The sequence below is a fragment of the Punica granatum genome, chromosome 2 (genome assembly GCF_007655135.1).
Source record: "Punica granatum isolate Tunisia-2019 chromosome 2, ASM765513v2, whole genome shotgun sequence".
In the NCBI taxonomy this organism is placed as follows: domain Eukaryota; kingdom Viridiplantae; phylum Streptophyta; class Magnoliopsida; order Myrtales; family Lythraceae; genus Punica; species Punica granatum.
In genome coordinates this window covers 33,599,864-33,616,263 of record NC_045128.1, presented here as the reverse complement: position 1 = coordinate 33,616,263, position 16,400 = coordinate 33,599,864, and the positions used below count along the sequence as shown (strand labels likewise).

The window sequence follows — 16,400 nt, the reverse complement described above, 5'->3', positions numbered from 1 at the left end:
CTTTTGGGCCCAGTAGATGTTTACTCTTGGGCTTCGGCCCACGAGTGGGAAAAGCCAATTTAAAAACTCTAATGGAAAAAACAACGGTATGGTGTGCTCAAATTTTTCGATTACTCTCGGGTCACAGTCGAATTGATTCGTGTCCCAGTGCTCCGTTGCTAGGCAGCAATCTAATTCGAATCAGTCATATGTCATTGAATGAGATGTGCATTTGTCCATATGGATCTCATAAGATTCATAGGAATTCGTCAATCTCAGAGACATTTGATCGGTTGAATGGAAAAATTAAATGCTTTTATTGAATCAAGGGAAGATACTGTTAGATCGAAGCTACTTCAATCTCCCAAAATCTATTCTGGCAAAATTCACGATACAACAGCAGAGAGGAACGCGTCGGTTTTTTTCATGGCATAATTTTGGATCATCTGCACGCGAATGAAGAAGATTACAGACAATTAACTGGCTAACATATGACTCCCCTGCAAAATCACAAGTGGAGAAATCATCAACATGTCTGGTCCCTGTTATGCTGATATCGACATTCTTCTATTAAGAGATGAACATCTCGCAGCACCTCTGTAAGAATACAAGTAGACGAGTAAAAAGGTTTTTTTTTTTTTTTTCATGTCAAGCAGCGGAGACTTCATTATCCCTGAAACATGAAACAAATGAAGTTGAGGACCCACGATAAACCGATGGTTTTAGTTTATTAGGAAATTGATCTTAACTAAGCGAAACTTATGCATTCCACATAAATTTTAATAGGGAGAAAAAAGTTAAGGATCATTCCAGTGTACTTACTACTAGTGTTGAGCATGCCACTTCTCGATAGTCCTGTACCAGTTCCATTGAAAGAACAGAGCAAGGAGACGCACCAAACCCACAGCAATGACCTCAAAAAAAGCCATCACAAATGATCTCTGAGGAGACAAGCCTGCAGTTGCTATAGACAGTAAGAGCCCCTCGAAGTTGCAAGGAACAATGAAACTTCCACTCTTGATGCCACTAAGAGCTTTCTTGGCTACATCCTCAGCTTTCATGGCACCAGAAGATGCTGCAATAACATTCGTGAGCTGAGGTCTTCTCTTGTTCTCTGCAAACAGCAGATCCTTACCAGTCAATAGAGCCTAAATGAATCCAAAGAATGTAGTCACACATTTTGGTGTTTCATTCACTGCACAACTGTTAGATCAGATACTCAACAGTTTGCTCTCAAAATTTGGTTCTGCCAAGCAATCTTTGAAGCATTGCAAGTTACCAGCAAGGCACCCTAGAAGGATGGTCATTCCTCAACCTAAGGTTCTGAGAGAGATCATACATTGTAAGTGGAGAAAATGTCTCACTTATCGTGTATCCAAGAACAAAAGGAGTCTATGATATGATTATCATGCAGTCAAAGCCATCCATCTACATTAACATCAGTGACCATAAAGGATGACAATACCATTTTCTTCGAGTTCCAAATAGGGCTCTCCCATAAAGCAACAATCTAACAACAGCAACAGTGAAGGGTCATGGTATAGGTAAAATCAGCCTGCTCATCGGACAAACAGTTCTCATTACACGTTTGTGCTAATTACGCAATTCAAGCAATTCGCATTCTGTATACAATTAATCAACCTAGCCTAGCGGAACCGCTTGCAGTATTAAATAGTGCAGCTTGATAATAGAGTAATTCAAGTTAGGATAGAGTGAATATTAGAAGGCTGAATTCGAGTCAAGTACCTTCCACAAACCCAGGAGTCTCTGTATCAGGAGGGAATACTAGCGAAACATGAATATCATCAGCAATCACCTCTTGCTGCAATGCTTCTGCTAGACCTCGAAGCCCAAACTTACTTGCGGAGTAAGCTGTGTACCCATAAATCCCCACCTTAAAGGAAAAAATAAAAAATAAATAAAATTTCCACACCAAATCATTACAATTCCCGAAAGCAGCAACAGGAAACAAACAAGAGAAACATCTGAACTAGATAAGAATGCACTGGAGGTTATCAGGTCGAACTCACTATCTAGATTAAGAAGTAACGAAATAAGATGAATCTACTGAAGTTATGAGAATAAATGCGTATTTCTAAAGAAGATCTAGAATTACTGCAAATGCTATGCTCGTGTTACAATATGCAGAAGGATCCGAATATGACATGAGAGTTCGAAACAACACAATCTGATTAAATTCAGATACAAATCACAGGTTTCGCAGATTGTTCATCCAAGATTTTCTTGCAATGGAGTAGCATCACCATTTCTTCAAGCATTTCATCGCATAAGTATCACATTTATTAATCAGCCGTTTAGACTAACTTCCATCAATTTATCAGCTTCATACGGAAGAAATTTTAACAAAATTTGATCCCAAAATGCATGGAACACTGATACCTGTCCCGCCTGAGAGGACATGAGAGCAATTGATACCGGCCTCCGATCAGTTCTACTCTTCATCGAAGGCAGAGCGGCTTTTATCATATTGAAACTCCCCACCAGATTCACGTCCAACATGAACTTCACCTCATCAATTGCCTGCCTGTCCAGCTCCTCAGGAACGAAAACCCCCTGGTTTACCACCAGAACATCGATAGGGCCCGCCTCCTCCACCGCGCGCTTGACTGCCTCGAGGTCCCTGACGTCGGCAGCGAACGTCGCGACGTCGATCCCTGTGGCCAGTTGGATCGCCTGCTTGGCCTCGTCGAGCTTGCCTTGCGAGCGTGCGAGGATCGAGACGCGCGCGCCCTCGGATGCGGCGCGTTGCGCGAGGGCGAGGCCTATGCCGCTCGATCCGCCGGTGATGAAGACGTGGCGGTTCTTGATTGGGATCCTGACAGGGCGGGGGCGGGCGATCAGGAAGAGGACGGCCAGGAGGAGGACTGGGGTGAGGAGGAAGAGCAGGAAGGCGAGGTTGAGGTCCGCCATTGGTGGCGGCGGCTTGGCTGGAGGTGGAGATCCTCTGTTTCGCCTCGCTTGGGCGTCGGGCCGGAGATCGACAGGCTCGGTGAGTCTGTCCGGAGATTTGACCGCCGAGCGGACTCTGTGACCGGGGATAATTGGGAAACTTTTTGGGGTAATTTTTCCTTCTTTTTTTTTTTTAAAAACAAATTCGTAATTAATACCCGCCCGGCGATATATTCTAAAAATTCACCTCTTTGTCTCTTGGTCCAATCCATCCACATTGCAACAAATAACCTATTCTTAATGAAATAAAATTATTAAAATAAGTGACAAATAAAATATCTTAACAATTGCTGATTTGAATTTTAACATAATTGCTATTAGTGTTCAATCTGGTGCGTTGAACGGATTTTGAATCGTAATTTTAATATTTCAATGAAAATTTTAACTCTTTAGAACTATTAATTTCAAATTTCAAATTTCAAACAAGAAGTTTTAATTTAATAGGAAAAATTTAAATGATATAGTAACAAACTTTTAAAATAACATTTAATGATATTCTTACTTTCGAAGTCATTTTTTTTTTCCTTTTTTGGGTGAATCTTTTTTTTTCTGTGAACATAAGTTCGTAGAGTTAGTGTTTGCAAATAATTCATTTTAGAAATCTAGTGTGAAAATTGACTTAATTATTTTAAAATAATATCATTTTAATTTGCAACTATTTTTAAAAAAAATTTAGGATCCATTGATAATTTAATTACTACATATATTTAATTTAGATAATAGTAATTGTTTTGAACTTTTTTCTTAAAGTAGTATTCTTCGATGTTGATATTTTTAACGTTGAACTTTTATTTCTGCATATGACTATAAATTATAATTAGTCACTTGTAATAATTTATTTGTATATACTCAATTTATTACTTTGAATAGAATGAAAATAATGTTTTAATCAATTTTCATATTTAATTATTGTCTTAATAAATTTTAGAATAGTTGTTGCATTTTTTTGAAAAGCATTTAATGAACTATTGAGGAGCATTTATTGATCTTGAGTTAATTTTCTATTATAAAATAGTATTATTAAAAAAAAATAAGAATAAAATATTTGAAATAAAGATGTAATAAATTTTATAATAAGAAAATATATCATCAAGTTTGTGCGAGTATTTATAAAAATATGTGTAATACAAGCGATTAAATAAATATATAAAATGTGCATACTAATTGAGACCTTTGAAAAATATTTATTGAATAATTTATAATTACTCTAATTTTATTAATTAATATCATTTAAAACTTAATATTAATCATTAAAATTATGTGCTAAAAATTTAGAATAATTGTTATAAAAATGATATATAAATGTGTAAAAATGAATATATACAACCTAAAGAATATATATTCTAAAATATTTAATTGATCATATAAAGAACTTATAGAGGAAATTATGATCCTATAAAAGAAAGAATTTATAATATAGAAAAAGTTATGATCCTATGAACCTTAAGCTCATATATAAAATAAGAGAAAATATATATATGATGCATATTAATTGAGAAAGGAAAAAAAGGTAAGTCTAATTACTAAATTTAATAAATGTGATAAATCTAATTAATAATTAAATCAAATATATGATACATATTAAGTGAAACAATTAGTTTAAAATTTCATTTGTAGAAAAATTATTGAAGATTGTTATTTTAAAAATTAAAAACATTATTATTTTTCTAAGAAAATTAGTGTTTCAAAACGTAAATAATTATAATAAAACTGATATAGAGCGTTATAAACACGAATCCGTGCAACACGCAAGCCAAAAAGACTAGTTTTAAATAGTAAATATAACAGTAATAATTTGTTTGGTAAATAATAATAATAATAATATAACAGTAATAATTATTAATTACTAAATGATTTTTTTTCCCATCAACAAATTACCTTTAAAAGAATAACTGAGAATGGAGAGGGCAAAAGCATTAATCCACTTGCTTTGGTAAAGTGTTTAGTCCGAACCACTTTGCTAATGATACCACATCTAATTTTCCATCTATCCTGAAACCTTATTCGTTTCAGAAAAAATCTCAGTCAATCATGCAATTTGTTCGATATTGGCCATATAAAGTTGATTTGACATGGTATTGGCAATTCAAGGCCCGGATGGCGGCTTATTGTATTTGTAACGGAAATGAACATTTCTTATTCGAAACCTAAAGACTTTTTTCCTTTTTCTTTTTATTACATAGAGGTTTATAAGTCGAGTAAAATAAATCAAAAGTTAAATAAAGATAAGAAAATAAGAATGCCTATCATTGAATTACACTATATTTCTTTCAAAGAATTTAATTTTACTAGAGAAATGAGATTTAGTACAGTGACATTGCACTTAATTTTGGATCAAGAGATTGGAGTTGGCATATAAATGTGTTTGATTTTTGAGTTGAGTTGAGTTGAATTGAGTTTTGGTTTTAATTGATTTGTAATGATTGTATTGTTGAATTATGAGAAAAAGTAATGAATAGTTGAGAGAAAGTAATGATTGTGTTGTTGAATTATGAAAAAGTAATGAATAGTTGAGAGAATTTAATATTAAAAATTAAATTGAATTGATAAAAACTTAAAAAAAAATGGAAAAAATAATGATTGTATTGTTGAATTGAAAATAAGTAGAATTGAGTTGAGTAGAGTTGAAAATTTTCACCCATGGGACTCCCCGTGTTGCTTCATTTATATATATTTTTTAAACCTCTTTCAAAATTCCCATGTATAGCAAAAGAGAATGTATAATGTATTTTTTCCGGTTGGTTACAAAAGAGGTTTATAAATTTTGGAAGAGATATAATGTTGCCCTTTGGTCTCACATTCTTGGAGCAATCTCATCTGTATTCGGATATGGAGAATATATGTTCGGTTGCCCACTAGAGTTCTCCACAGTCCGCTCTACTCCTCATACATATTACCCTCGTCAATTTGCTTTAATCTCATTTCTGTCCCAAAATATCACGGGCCGTTGTACATACTGATAGCATGTGCGTACTGAACTGAGCAATACTCCTTCGTTGTCGAGATTCATGATTATGAGAATCGTATCGTTTTCGTGCAACCAATTTGTTATCATCAATTGTACAACATGTTGCTTTATGCCAATTGCAGGAAAAGCCAAACTTAACATGATGAACAGGAAGAGGGCCTCAAAATCGTGTCCATGGAAGGGTTTATGGTAGGAGTGATGTGTGAGAACAATCAGAAAAGGTGGCTGAAAACTACTTATCCGGGCAAGTTTTTCCCGACCAGATTTTCGGTGCATTTCATGAAAATGTCCCGTCGAAACACATTTTTTTTCATTTGGAAAGCAGAAAAAGATATCTCGAATTTGCGCTATAACATAATGTGAAGTTTTGACATTACTACTGTTGCTTACTTTAAATTGAATGAATTAGAAATGTAAAATTTGAATTAATATTTATTAAGGAAAAAAAGTTTCTCGAGGGAAAAGAAAAAAGGAAGTCTCGAAAAAAGAAAGGAGAAATTCTCCGATAATTTAAAGAAAATAAAATGCAGGGAACCAACAAGGGTTGGTTCAGGATTAGTCGGGACATGTTAGACTTTTCGAATATTACAGTGTACATAAAAAAAAATAATGTTAGTTCAAGCGATTCAACGCTTATTCCTTTTAATTCCTTTTAAGTAATGTTTCGGATTCGAGTCTTGTGAATGTAGACAATTCTTGATTTGAAGAGTTTTATCTTTTAGTGAGCTAATATTTGAAACTGAATTAGTCATAATCAGTTAGACTTATGAATATTATAATACACATCAAAATAAAATGCAGGGACAAGGGTCATTTTCCTTTTAGGCTGGCTTGGCAACTTGGAACATGCTCTTTTAAAGCTTTGCCTCCTTAATACAATTTATAGTTTCCAAATCGGGTTTAAGAGATTTACCAAGTTCGCACTTTATGGATGGGGCATGCAGCTTATCATTCATAATTCATTGGTACGAGTTCAAGGATACATCCCTTGAATGTATATACGCAATACAAAATTCAAAGAACTACATATTGTATGAGAAAATCTATTCACTAAGAGAATTCTGCGTACGCGATGCAATGAGTTGCTTTCATATTTCATGGACTTAGACGTAAACCCACACATAGCCGAAAAAGAATAGAGTGATATAGTAATATTAACTAATTATTAAGCAATAAATGAAGAGCCTACAATAATACAAAGCTTTATCCCTAAGAAATTCGACAACCCAAAAGCAACCACACATTCAATCCTTCAATACCCCTTTGGAGAGGTCCAAACCCTTCCAATGGAACCTCTCCACAAAAGACCCAACCTTAGGGCCTAACAAATCCAACACTTCATGTAAGCTGCTTTTTTCTTTTCCATTTATGCCCTTGGGACCCAATCTATTTTTGGGCAACTACAAATGGAATAATCAGCCCTTTATTGATTTTTTATTGAATAATTAATTAATTAACTAATGGTTTTCATAATCTTTTATTTCTTGGGGTGGAAAGAATTTATGTGGGAGGGTCCTGATCTGGAGAGGCCATTGTACTGATGATGATGATGATGATGATGATGATCAGTACTGCTGATCTGCCTGTGGGACCTTGGTGCTGCTGATGAACCGAACCTCCCTTGCCTGTTCTTCCCCCTCGGTTGCGAGCACTTCGGGATAAACACTCCGGTCCCTTTGCTGATTTCCCTTCTGCAGTTAATCTGCTCGTACGCCGAAGCCAGAGACGGTGCCAATGGAACGTTTGCTGCTCTCGAGAAGCCCTGAAGATTCCATTGGAGGACACGAATGTTAATTACTTAAGCTGAAGACGGAGGACAGGAAGCATACATATATCGGTTTCAGTATTCGAAGCTTGCAGGGTCCTTCGCTAGTTTTGGAAAACAGACCCAAATTCTTTGGCACTTCCATTTTCTTGTAAATCCTAATAAAAAGAAAGGCGAAAAATACGGAAGAAAAGACCATGTCGAATTGCAAAGTACAACATGAGACATCGATAAATCACCTGGCTGTTTCATTAGATAGGAATATCAAGACTCACGTGAACTCTAAGCAGTGACTATCCCGATATATCGATCGATCCCGTACGTATCGGTATTCGGCGGTTCATATACATCTAATAGAAAAGGGAAATCGAATAAAATTACCTGAAGAGAAGAAGAGTGTTGCCAGTAAGGAGCAACAGGCTCCTCTTCCACACCATCATCCTCCTCCATGATTAGAAGATTGATTTGCTTGCTCAAGTCTGCAAAGAAGAGGTCATCTTCCATCTCCATAGCCACTTCCATTGCTTACAGCCCCTTCTGCTCTTCTTCCGGCTCTGAATCTGTGTGTGCGAAGAAGAAGCTCTCTGCTCAAGCAAAGCAAAAGAAGGTGAAAATCTTTGCTATTTGTGGGTGATTTGCTTTTCCCCTTTTGGTTTGGATTCCCTTATAATAAGGATGGCATCCAAAGGGGAGGTTTAGTTAAGTAGGGAAATCAAGGGGGCAGAGGAAGGGAGTGAGTAGAGATTGAGAGAGAGGGAGAGCATATGGGAGGGGAGGGTGGGGCCAGAATGACAGTTGGGGCTAATGTGGTAGTGAAAGACTAAGTGGGACCCGAAGGAATCATCAAGTGTGTTGTGTGGTGAGTTATGATATTATCCATTTGATTTTTGATGATTGAGAGGCAAAAAGGAGAAGAGGAGGAGAGGATTTTGAGTGTAACAGCCCACACCCAGATAGGTATAGATAGATAGATAGACAGATAAAGTAGAGAGATATTTCTTCCAAAAGAAAAGATAGATCCTCGTCTATCATGATGCATGCTTACTTGTTTGGTTGTAAATTTATCGTACTTATATTTATATCGATACCTTATACACATTTCTGCGATAATCATGAAACTAGTACAATGAAAAAAATAAAAAGAAAGTTAAAAAATGAAGGAACACAAGTATCACTAATGAAAACCGAATCTGAAATCACTAGGTTATCTGCGTATGTCATTGTTCTACTTCCCCTTTCTTCTTTTTATTGTTTTATTCTCATAGTTGATTATGAAAGATCGAATGATAAGTGCATGTTGAGTTTGTGATTTTCGCATTACCACGACATAATATATAAAACAAGGGAAAGTTTCATTACCAGTAAAATGCAGTTTGCGCTTAAGTGAAGTGACGACCCTGCAAGCGATGACTAGAGTCATCAAAACACACACAAGTAGTAGGAGGGCTGAAGCTAATACATGACTACATGTACCACGTCCTTGTAATGGACTTTAATGAAGTCGGTACAATATAATGAATATCTTTTTCGTGAATTTCAATGAAGTCGGCAAGATACATTGAATATCTTTTATGTCAATAAAGTTATCGTCTTTTCGGTGCAGCATATGTGACGTACGCCACTCTCTTTGAATATATGTGAGTACTAAACATCTATATTACGACACATGCGCCGATTACACGCGGTTCTTTACTTAAGTTCCGAAATCTAGATACATGAGAATTAATAGGTAGGGAATTTAGGGGAAGAGGCGAGGCTGGGTCATTATCTGATATAGCAAGGCCATGGCCATATCTTGCATCTTAGTGATAGGATTCTCAATTTGTGTGGCAATAATTGGGGTTTGATTCCATCCTATTCATTCATTCAGTCAGTCAAAAGTGATCTGCTACGTCGTCCTTCCATCTTGTTTCGAGGGACAGGGAGTGTGGTGTTGATATCTTCTGAACTACTTGAAATTGGGGGTCCACATGTATAAATGCTACTCGTTTCTATTCTTATATAGTCATACTATAAAATACTCCTTTAGGTATGTCTGTCAGCAGACCCCTCTCTATATCTATAAATTAATTTAAAATCTTTGTGCATATCCCTTAAAAATATATAAACACATATACCTATATATATTATGCATATATATACCTCTTTGTATCATTGTATGTGTACCTCTCCATGAATTTAAGAGGTCAGGGAAACCAAAGCCAAAGAAGAAAAAGAAAAAAAACCAATGGTGGGTGTGTTTTCCAGGACTCGAAAATGGATAATTGCAAACAATTCAATGGAGTTGGAAATTTGGAATTAGCTGGAGAAGTCATGTCCCTCTGCATGCCTGCATGCATTAGGTTCACTCGCGTATTTCACAGATAAATAAATCACGAGATAATATTTAGTGAGTATTACTCAATCAATTAGCTATATAATACCCAATTAGAATATTTAAGAGTGAGAAATTGACCCCATAACGGATTCACATATTCTCATTTATAGGCATTTTGATTGGTTATTACTCATTTAAAGTGAATAAGTAACACTTAACCAATAGTTTTTCATCCAAAGATTTTGTGGCTCCGTTGTTCTTGACTATAAGTAACTATTGATAGACCGACAATCTGTTGTGAACATCGACTGAGCATTATTCACGAGAAATATGGAATCTTTTCCGAAGAATAATTTCTCCGAACTTGACTAAGGCCCTGCTAAAAAGGATTAATGAATCCAACTTTGAAGGAAGTGACGATGATCACAGTCGCATACTCGTCTACCGGAATCAATGCATAGTAGTAAATTGTCATTCCCCCTCGTTGCAGCGGCTAACTTCTTGCGTGATCCTCGGACTGATCTGATTACTACTTCACCTTTTAGAAATATCATCATCATCTATAAATCATATTGTTAATTAGATTATGGTGAAATATAATAATTAAAAGAAAATTCTCCTTTTTTTTGGTAGAAAAAGAAATTCTCCTTAGGTTGGATTTGGTGGATTCCCGGCAATCCTACCACTAGTAATCCACATTGCTTCGAGACAGATTGCCACCAATTAAATTACTAGTAATCAATTTTGCCGTGTTTGGTATTTCAATTAACATTACTGGTAATAATATTTTATTTGTATTTCATTTTATAATAATCATAAAAAATATAATAGACTTCCCAAAATACCCTCCATTTTCCCTTTTTTCTTCCTCCAATTTCCTAGCCAACAACAACATATATCCAGATTTTCTACTACTCTCCACCATTGCTTGCATTGCTTCGATCGAAACCTCAAATGCTTCGAATCGAAGCAGAGCTACTCCAATTCTTCAATTCGAAGCACAGGGGCATCGATCGTAGCCTTGCTGCATCGATTTGAAGCTTAGAGGCTTCGATGGAAGCCACCGTGCTTCGATCTGAAGACTGAAGACTGCTTCTAGGGTTCTTCGGTCAAGAATGGCAGTGCGATTGTTGGTCGCGGGGCTGGCGCAGCGCTGCTGGTGGCAATGGCGATAGCGATGGCTAATGGAGGGCCTACAGGCAATAACAGCGAAGGTGCATGCAGAAGGAAGATAACGGTGAGAGGGGTAATTTTGGACTTTAAAAAAATTAGAGATTGTCACTATGGTGGTAATGCATGTAGACACTTCTACCAGTGGAAATCTCCATTGCCACTTTGGTGGGAAGTGTGATAATTTACATTACCAGTACTACGGTGCAACCAAACATGTCAGTATAGCTGCCCAGACAATTTAAATGAAGATTGTTGGTAATATGGATAGATTGTCTTGTAACAATCGCGTAGTAGATCTAGCTTTTTCCTATGCTTTCTTCATTTATGACGGGGCTGGTGGGATCCAGTCCCCACATGGATTGCTAATCTGAGGGAAGATACCACACGGCCAAACATTGACCAGTCACATCATCGCAATTCAAGTCACATGATGAACATGATTTGATTTCAACTTCTGTTTGCGGGGATGATGATCTGATTCCGACCTGTTCCTCCTAATACAGGGCCATCATACGTTCACAAATTCTTCCATGTTCGTTCCTTAAAAGTGGGAAGTAGACCTGATCCCGGCCCAGATGGTGAAGCATGTAAGCCTATGAGACCCGACTCTCGATCTGGGCCAGAAGCCCTGATGCAGAACCATCTTGTACCAGTTGAGGTTGACGATCAAATTAGGACCTCAACTTGAGGAGGACAATCAACTTTTAGACTATGTTTGGACTTCCGGATTATCTCGAAATGATCATTCCAGATGGATCCTGCAGGAGCAAACAGTCTGCATAACGAGTTCTGATCTAGAAGGTGAAGCATTGGCTTAGTTAATCCTGAGAGCTCTTTCGCATTGTTCATCCAATGGCCATGGAACCAAGCAGTTCCGTTCAGTGTACAGACAAGTTGCATCGGCACACACATATTACAAGAATCACTACTTACAATTTCTACAAAAATATACTGTGCTATCCCCACCCCATCTGAACCCCAAAAGAATAGCCCTACTGTGTATGTAACAGCTCCATGCTGGCTTATTTGAGCAAAACTCTGATCCCGTTCGTCAACCACCTATAAGCAAAAAAAAAAAAATTGCACCGGCTCGATCCAGACTATACGGTTTTCATCATGTTGGAAGGCCATCTGCTGTTTTCTCTGCCAAAAAATATATACTCGGCCTTTTTCGCTTCATTTACACAGCTTTGTTGAGTGAACTATTGGCTTCAACTTCACGCTTTAGGAACAGAGCATAGAGCAGCTCGTTCCACGAATCTGGCACCCCGGGCAGGCACCAATGGCTGCAATCTTGTCGGTGCATGGGGGCGGGCCCAATGCCAGGGGGGAGATAGTAGAGAGAAGCGTGCCCATCTTTCCTTCTAGAACTCATTCGGGTTATGTTTAATACCTGCAATTCGAATGCTCCTGATTGGCTCAAAAGAGATGTTGATGAGAACACCTCGTTGAATATCTTAAATTGGGTCCATGTTTCTGATGGCATTAATGAGGAATCGAGCTCGGGAAGAGTCTCCAAATGGCAGGTTCCCCCGCTCTTCCAGTCGCCTCCCCTGTGAATTCAATATCAGTCGATCATTGTTGTGTATAGATGAGTTTTCACAAGCACATAGATAGTGGAAAGTTTGATCAGTTTGTGGAACCACCATTGATCCTTGATCAAACAGTGAGTAAGCAGAGTGTGCAGATTATAGAATATTTGCAAGTTGCAGGATGACATGAAGCCAGACCTGAAATGAACCGGAGCAAATGTCCGAAAATAGATCTGAGTCTTTGTTCTGTTCACATCACTTTGTATCCACTGGAAGACGGTTTCTATGGCTCTTTTATATGCGTGTTCAACACTCATTTCCAGCTTCACTTCCGACCCTTCCTGAAAGTAACACCCACTGATGGGGAAATTGCAAAAGTAATAATTCAGAAATCACATATCACTGCAGAAATTTTATTAGTTTCATATGAATTATAATTCAATTGTCGTAAAAAGTCAGTGAAGAAACTAGCAGAACAGTCTTATTACAGAAATGCATTGCACCAAAATAGAACTTTGGAGAGAATTCAAACTTGCTCCAAAGTAATAGTGGGGTTTCTATAAAATTATTGTTATAAAAAGTTGGCAGATTACTTGAGAATTTCAGCTTCTTACACGTAACTTCTCTCAAAAGTCTCTGTAAAATACCTTCAGAAGGTCGTATGGAATGGTATCGTGCACGGGAAACTGTCAAAATCGAAAAAATAGAAAGTTGAGTTTACCCTCTGGTTGTCTTCTCATAGTTCCACCAGTGCCCGGTGTTGAAGACCAGTATGTCAGCATCTCTCCACCTTAACGAGGTCCAATCCATCTGATCCAACTTCAAGGTCGTCTTTATCTTTTCTGCAGATCCCACTGGAGGCCTGCTCTGGAGCACCAGAAATGGAGCTCTGTAGTACTCAATGGTGCAGTTGAACTCGTTGAACTTGAACACGAGAAACCCTTTGTGCTTCGTGATTGGGCTTCCATTCACTTCATAGATCGAATTGGCATCGGAGATTGCAGAAGAAAGCATGCAGAGGAGGGACTCCCATTGGTTTCTCCCTATGGAGTCTCCCACAAAAACCAGCCTTTTGTCCCTGAGTTTCTCCAGCATCAGCCTTGCGTCAAACCTTTATCATAAGAGATATAAAAGTTGAGTTACAATGATACATCTGATGGAGATCCCAAGAATAAGAAGGAATGGGTGCATTTCCTATCAAACAACCGGGAATATAGTTTCTACAGAGTCAAACCTAAACCCATGTTTTGAATTTTCTCGTGTTCCGATGAATATGATAATCGTAAATCAATCTAATATATATAGTGCAGCAACATAAAGGATAGAAAGAAGTGAACTAGTCAGAACATTACTACTGAAAATTAAAACAACCTTCCACATTTCAAAGTGGTCTAAAATTGAGGGATGAGCAATTAATTCAACATTCGTACTTCACCAAGCGTACTAAAGACATAGAACCGGTCTCAGTACTTCTACTTCCAGGTGGTTCCAGCACAAGAAAAACCTACATTCACTTCCTAAATATTTCAAGCATTCTTACAGGAAAAATAATACATCAACTGTTCATAGGTAAGGGCGAAATAAATCCAATTAATCTATCGAACTAACTCAGGATTAACGTTAAATAAAGGCAACAACATAAATGCAGCTGTCAATTTAGGTAAAACGCAAAGCAGGTAATGGCAACAAATTGATAGACGAAATGGGAAATGTGATTGTCCTCATTCTCCTGAAAGCTTCTTCTACACAAGTTCACGGGAGGAGCTCATCGGTAGAGAACTATCCTCCAAAACTGGTCTATGGTAAAGGACAAAAACGAAATGCAAAGTGCAAGAGAGAAGACAATTGTGGATTCTTTGGATTTCAAAAAACAGCAATCACATGTCTTCGATAAAAATTGGCAGATAAAACAAGCATGTCCCTTTCTTACAGCACCATCTGGTACAGTCCCGACAGTGAAATCAAATTGTCAAAATTCGAACAGAAAAATGAATGTAATCAGGCAGTGCTTATCCATCCTTCCATCGAATAACACCATTTGGCTGTAAAGAATTGATTCTTTGACACCGTCAGAGTCTTCTTCAAAAAATTTCTGCGGCTTCCGGCTTAATTGAGCATTAAAGACAGACGATTTTCGGAGGAATCAAACAAGGAACAAGGTGAACTGAAACAAGAACAGAAAATTCCTGGCTTGAACTGAATCTGTGCTCAATGAACTAATAATCATCAACGCTTAGGACTGAAAATGATTGATTTTTTTTAAGCTACCTGGGCAAATTACAGTGCTTGGGTTGCCATCTCCACTTGGTGTAAAACAAATCGGGCCGACCGTTCTCGTTACACCGAAACCCTTCATCCAAGAATCTGCAATCTCTCGACTCATACAGAGGGTAGTTCCCGTCATCCCACACCCAGTCCCCTTCAAACACGTCACACCCAGTCCCCTCCTCCCCCAGGAAGTCAACCCTTTTGACCTCGGCGGACCTGTTCGACTCCAGCCAGGAGAACCGCTCCGATCGGCCGGCGAACTTGAGCCCCCGGGCGGCGGCCGTGTAGTCCAAGTAGAAGAAGCAGCCAATGAGGCAGAGGGTCACGATGAAGAAGCCCAGGACGCCCACCGAGGGCTCGAACAGCCTGAGTCGCTTCAGCCGCTTGCAGAGCTCCGAAATTGGAGTAGCTTCGGAGGCGGGGACCTGGGGAGATTGAAGAGATGGGGTCTTCGACATTGCACTCAGACGGAAGGGTCCGTCAGTTTCATGGAGAATCTGCCGCAGAGGCAGCAAAAACACGATCTTTTACGATGCAGGTGCTGAGCTGAAAATGGGGAAATCAACTCCCGAGGCTAAAAACGGCTTCTGGGTACTGAAGTTGGAGAAATTTGAGGGAGAGGGTCACGACGAGGTAGTGGGGATGCACTGGGGGAAGTGGAGGAGAAAGCATGGAGTGTGCCGTGTTCAGTTCAGCCGCTTGCTGCTTTCCCTTTCATTTGCTTGGTTGGTCAGTTTTGTTTATTTACATATTGGACAACAGAAAAAAGCAGAGAGAGAGAGTGGATGCTGAAGATGCAAGGTAGCAGCCATGGCGGAATTCTTTAAACCGTGCTTTCCCCCTTTCCCTCCTGTTTCGTATACTGAACTAAAATTGCAGCCACAGAGAGAGAGAGAGAGAGAGATGAAGAGAGTCGTTCGGTATAGCTCTGTGGGGGCGGTGCGTATGATTATCTCTGCACTGGTAATGGGTATTTTATGTGGGGAGATATCAATGGGAAGAAGAGATGGAATGGAAATGGAGGTTCTTTATTATCCTTCTCGAAGCATTTATTATTATTATTATTTTTTTTTTGTACATTTTTCTATATTCTAGTTTCTTGCGCAATATATATTTTTCAGGTAATAATGTAAAGGAAAGAAATCTAGATGTTTTTTTTTAGTGAAATCGCGATTATTTATTAAAAAAATCACGATTATTCTCAACCTATCACTAATTTAGTAGGACGCCAATAAGCTGCCAACTTATTATTGATCACAAAATATTCTCGTTAAGTTTCGAACTCTTATGTTATATAGGTAAAATTCGTTTACTGAGACCTCAGTTTGAAGACAATTCTTCGATAATTATATATTATATCGAGGTATGAGTAAGTATCAATTAAATTACATGAAATGAAATAATTGGCATTAATCACTATTGTCATAA

The 16,400-nt window shown here is 37.9% G+C and overlaps 3 protein-coding genes and 1 long non-coding RNA gene across 5 annotated transcripts; 1 reads left to right on the top strand and 3 right to left on the bottom strand.

Annotated features, from left to right (window-relative positions):
* Window positions 1–272: 272 nt before the first annotated feature.
* Window positions 273–3,087, bottom strand: LOC116195469 (3-dehydrosphinganine reductase TSC10A-like). Of its 2 annotated transcripts, none has more exons than XM_031524687.1 (4): window positions 2,380–3,087; window positions 1,726–1,873; window positions 802–1,093; window positions 273–479 (listed from the first exon to the last, which is right to left on the bottom strand). In XM_031524687.1, exons 1-3 carry the CDS (start codon window positions 2,908–2,910, stop codon window positions 804–806), a joined length of 969 nt encoding a protein of 322 aa, XP_031380547.1. In that variant the 5' UTR covers window positions 2,911–3,087; the 3' UTR covers window positions 273–479; window positions 802–803. The 2 variants fall into 2 exon arrangements, with proteins under 2 accessions (XP_031380547.1, XP_031380546.1); XM_031524686.1 differs by having other exon boundaries at window positions 273–652; window positions 2,380–3,084.
* A 3,896-nt stretch (window positions 3,088–6,983) lies between these two features.
* On the bottom strand, window positions 6,984–8,429 carry LOC116195628 (lateral signaling target protein 2 homolog). Its single transcript, XM_031524919.1, has 2 exons — window positions 8,064–8,429; window positions 6,984–7,679 (listed from the first exon to the last, which is right to left on the bottom strand). The coding sequence occupies exons 1-2, from the start codon at window positions 8,202–8,204 to the stop codon at window positions 7,395–7,397; spliced, it is 426 nt and encodes a 141-aa protein (XP_031380779.1). The 5' UTR covers window positions 8,205–8,429; the 3' UTR covers window positions 6,984–7,394.
* Window positions 8,430–10,807: 2,378 nt separating this feature from the next.
* Window positions 10,808–12,252, top strand: LOC116195630. The gene is made up of 2 exons (XR_004154688.1): window positions 10,808–11,236; window positions 11,676–12,252. It is a non-coding gene; the product is annotated as an uncharacterized LOC116195630 (long non-coding RNA).
* Window positions 11,987–15,980, bottom strand: LOC116195627 (protein trichome birefringence-like 10). The gene is made up of 4 exons (XM_031524918.1): window positions 14,973–15,980; window positions 13,426–13,815; window positions 12,903–13,061; window positions 11,987–12,725 (listed from the first exon to the last, which is right to left on the bottom strand). The coding sequence occupies exons 1-4, from the start codon at window positions 15,428–15,430 to the stop codon at window positions 12,353–12,355; spliced, it is 1,380 nt and encodes a 459-aa protein (XP_031380778.1). The 5' UTR covers window positions 15,431–15,980; the 3' UTR covers window positions 11,987–12,352.
* Window positions 15,981–16,400: the final 420 nt, after the last annotated feature.

Coding starts and splice junctions, on each gene's coding strand:
- LOC116195627 (XM_031524918.1), bottom strand. CDS start 15,430: ATGTCGAAGACCCCATCTCTTCAATCTCCCCAGGTCCCCGCCTCCGAA. Junction 13,816..14,972: donor AAGCACTGTAATTTGCCCAG/GTAGCTTAAAAA, acceptor CTTATGATAAAG/GTTTGACGCAAGGCTGATGC. Junction 12,726..12,902: donor TTTGCTCCGGTTCATTTCAG/GTCTGGCTTCAT, acceptor TTGAATTCACAG/GGGAGGCGACTGGAAGAGCG.
- LOC116195469 (XM_031524687.1), bottom strand. CDS start 2,910: ATGGCGGACCTCAACCTCGCCTTCCTGCTCTTCCTCCTCACCCCAGTC. Junction 1,874..2,379: donor TGTCCTCTCAGGCGGGACAG/GTATCAGTGTTC, acceptor TTTTCCTTTAAG/GTGGGGATTTATGGGTACAC. Junction 1,094..1,725: donor GACTCCTGGGTTTGTGGAAG/GTACTTGACTCG, acceptor TGCTGTTTGCAG/AGAACAAGAGAAGACCTCAG.
- LOC116195628 (XM_031524919.1), bottom strand. CDS start 8,204: ATGGAAGTGGCTATGGAGATGGAAGATGACCTCTTCTTTGCAGACTTG. Junction 7,680..8,063: donor AACACTCTTCTTCTCTTCAG/GTAATTTTATTC, acceptor TGGAATCTTCAG/GGCTTCTCGAGAGCAGCAAA.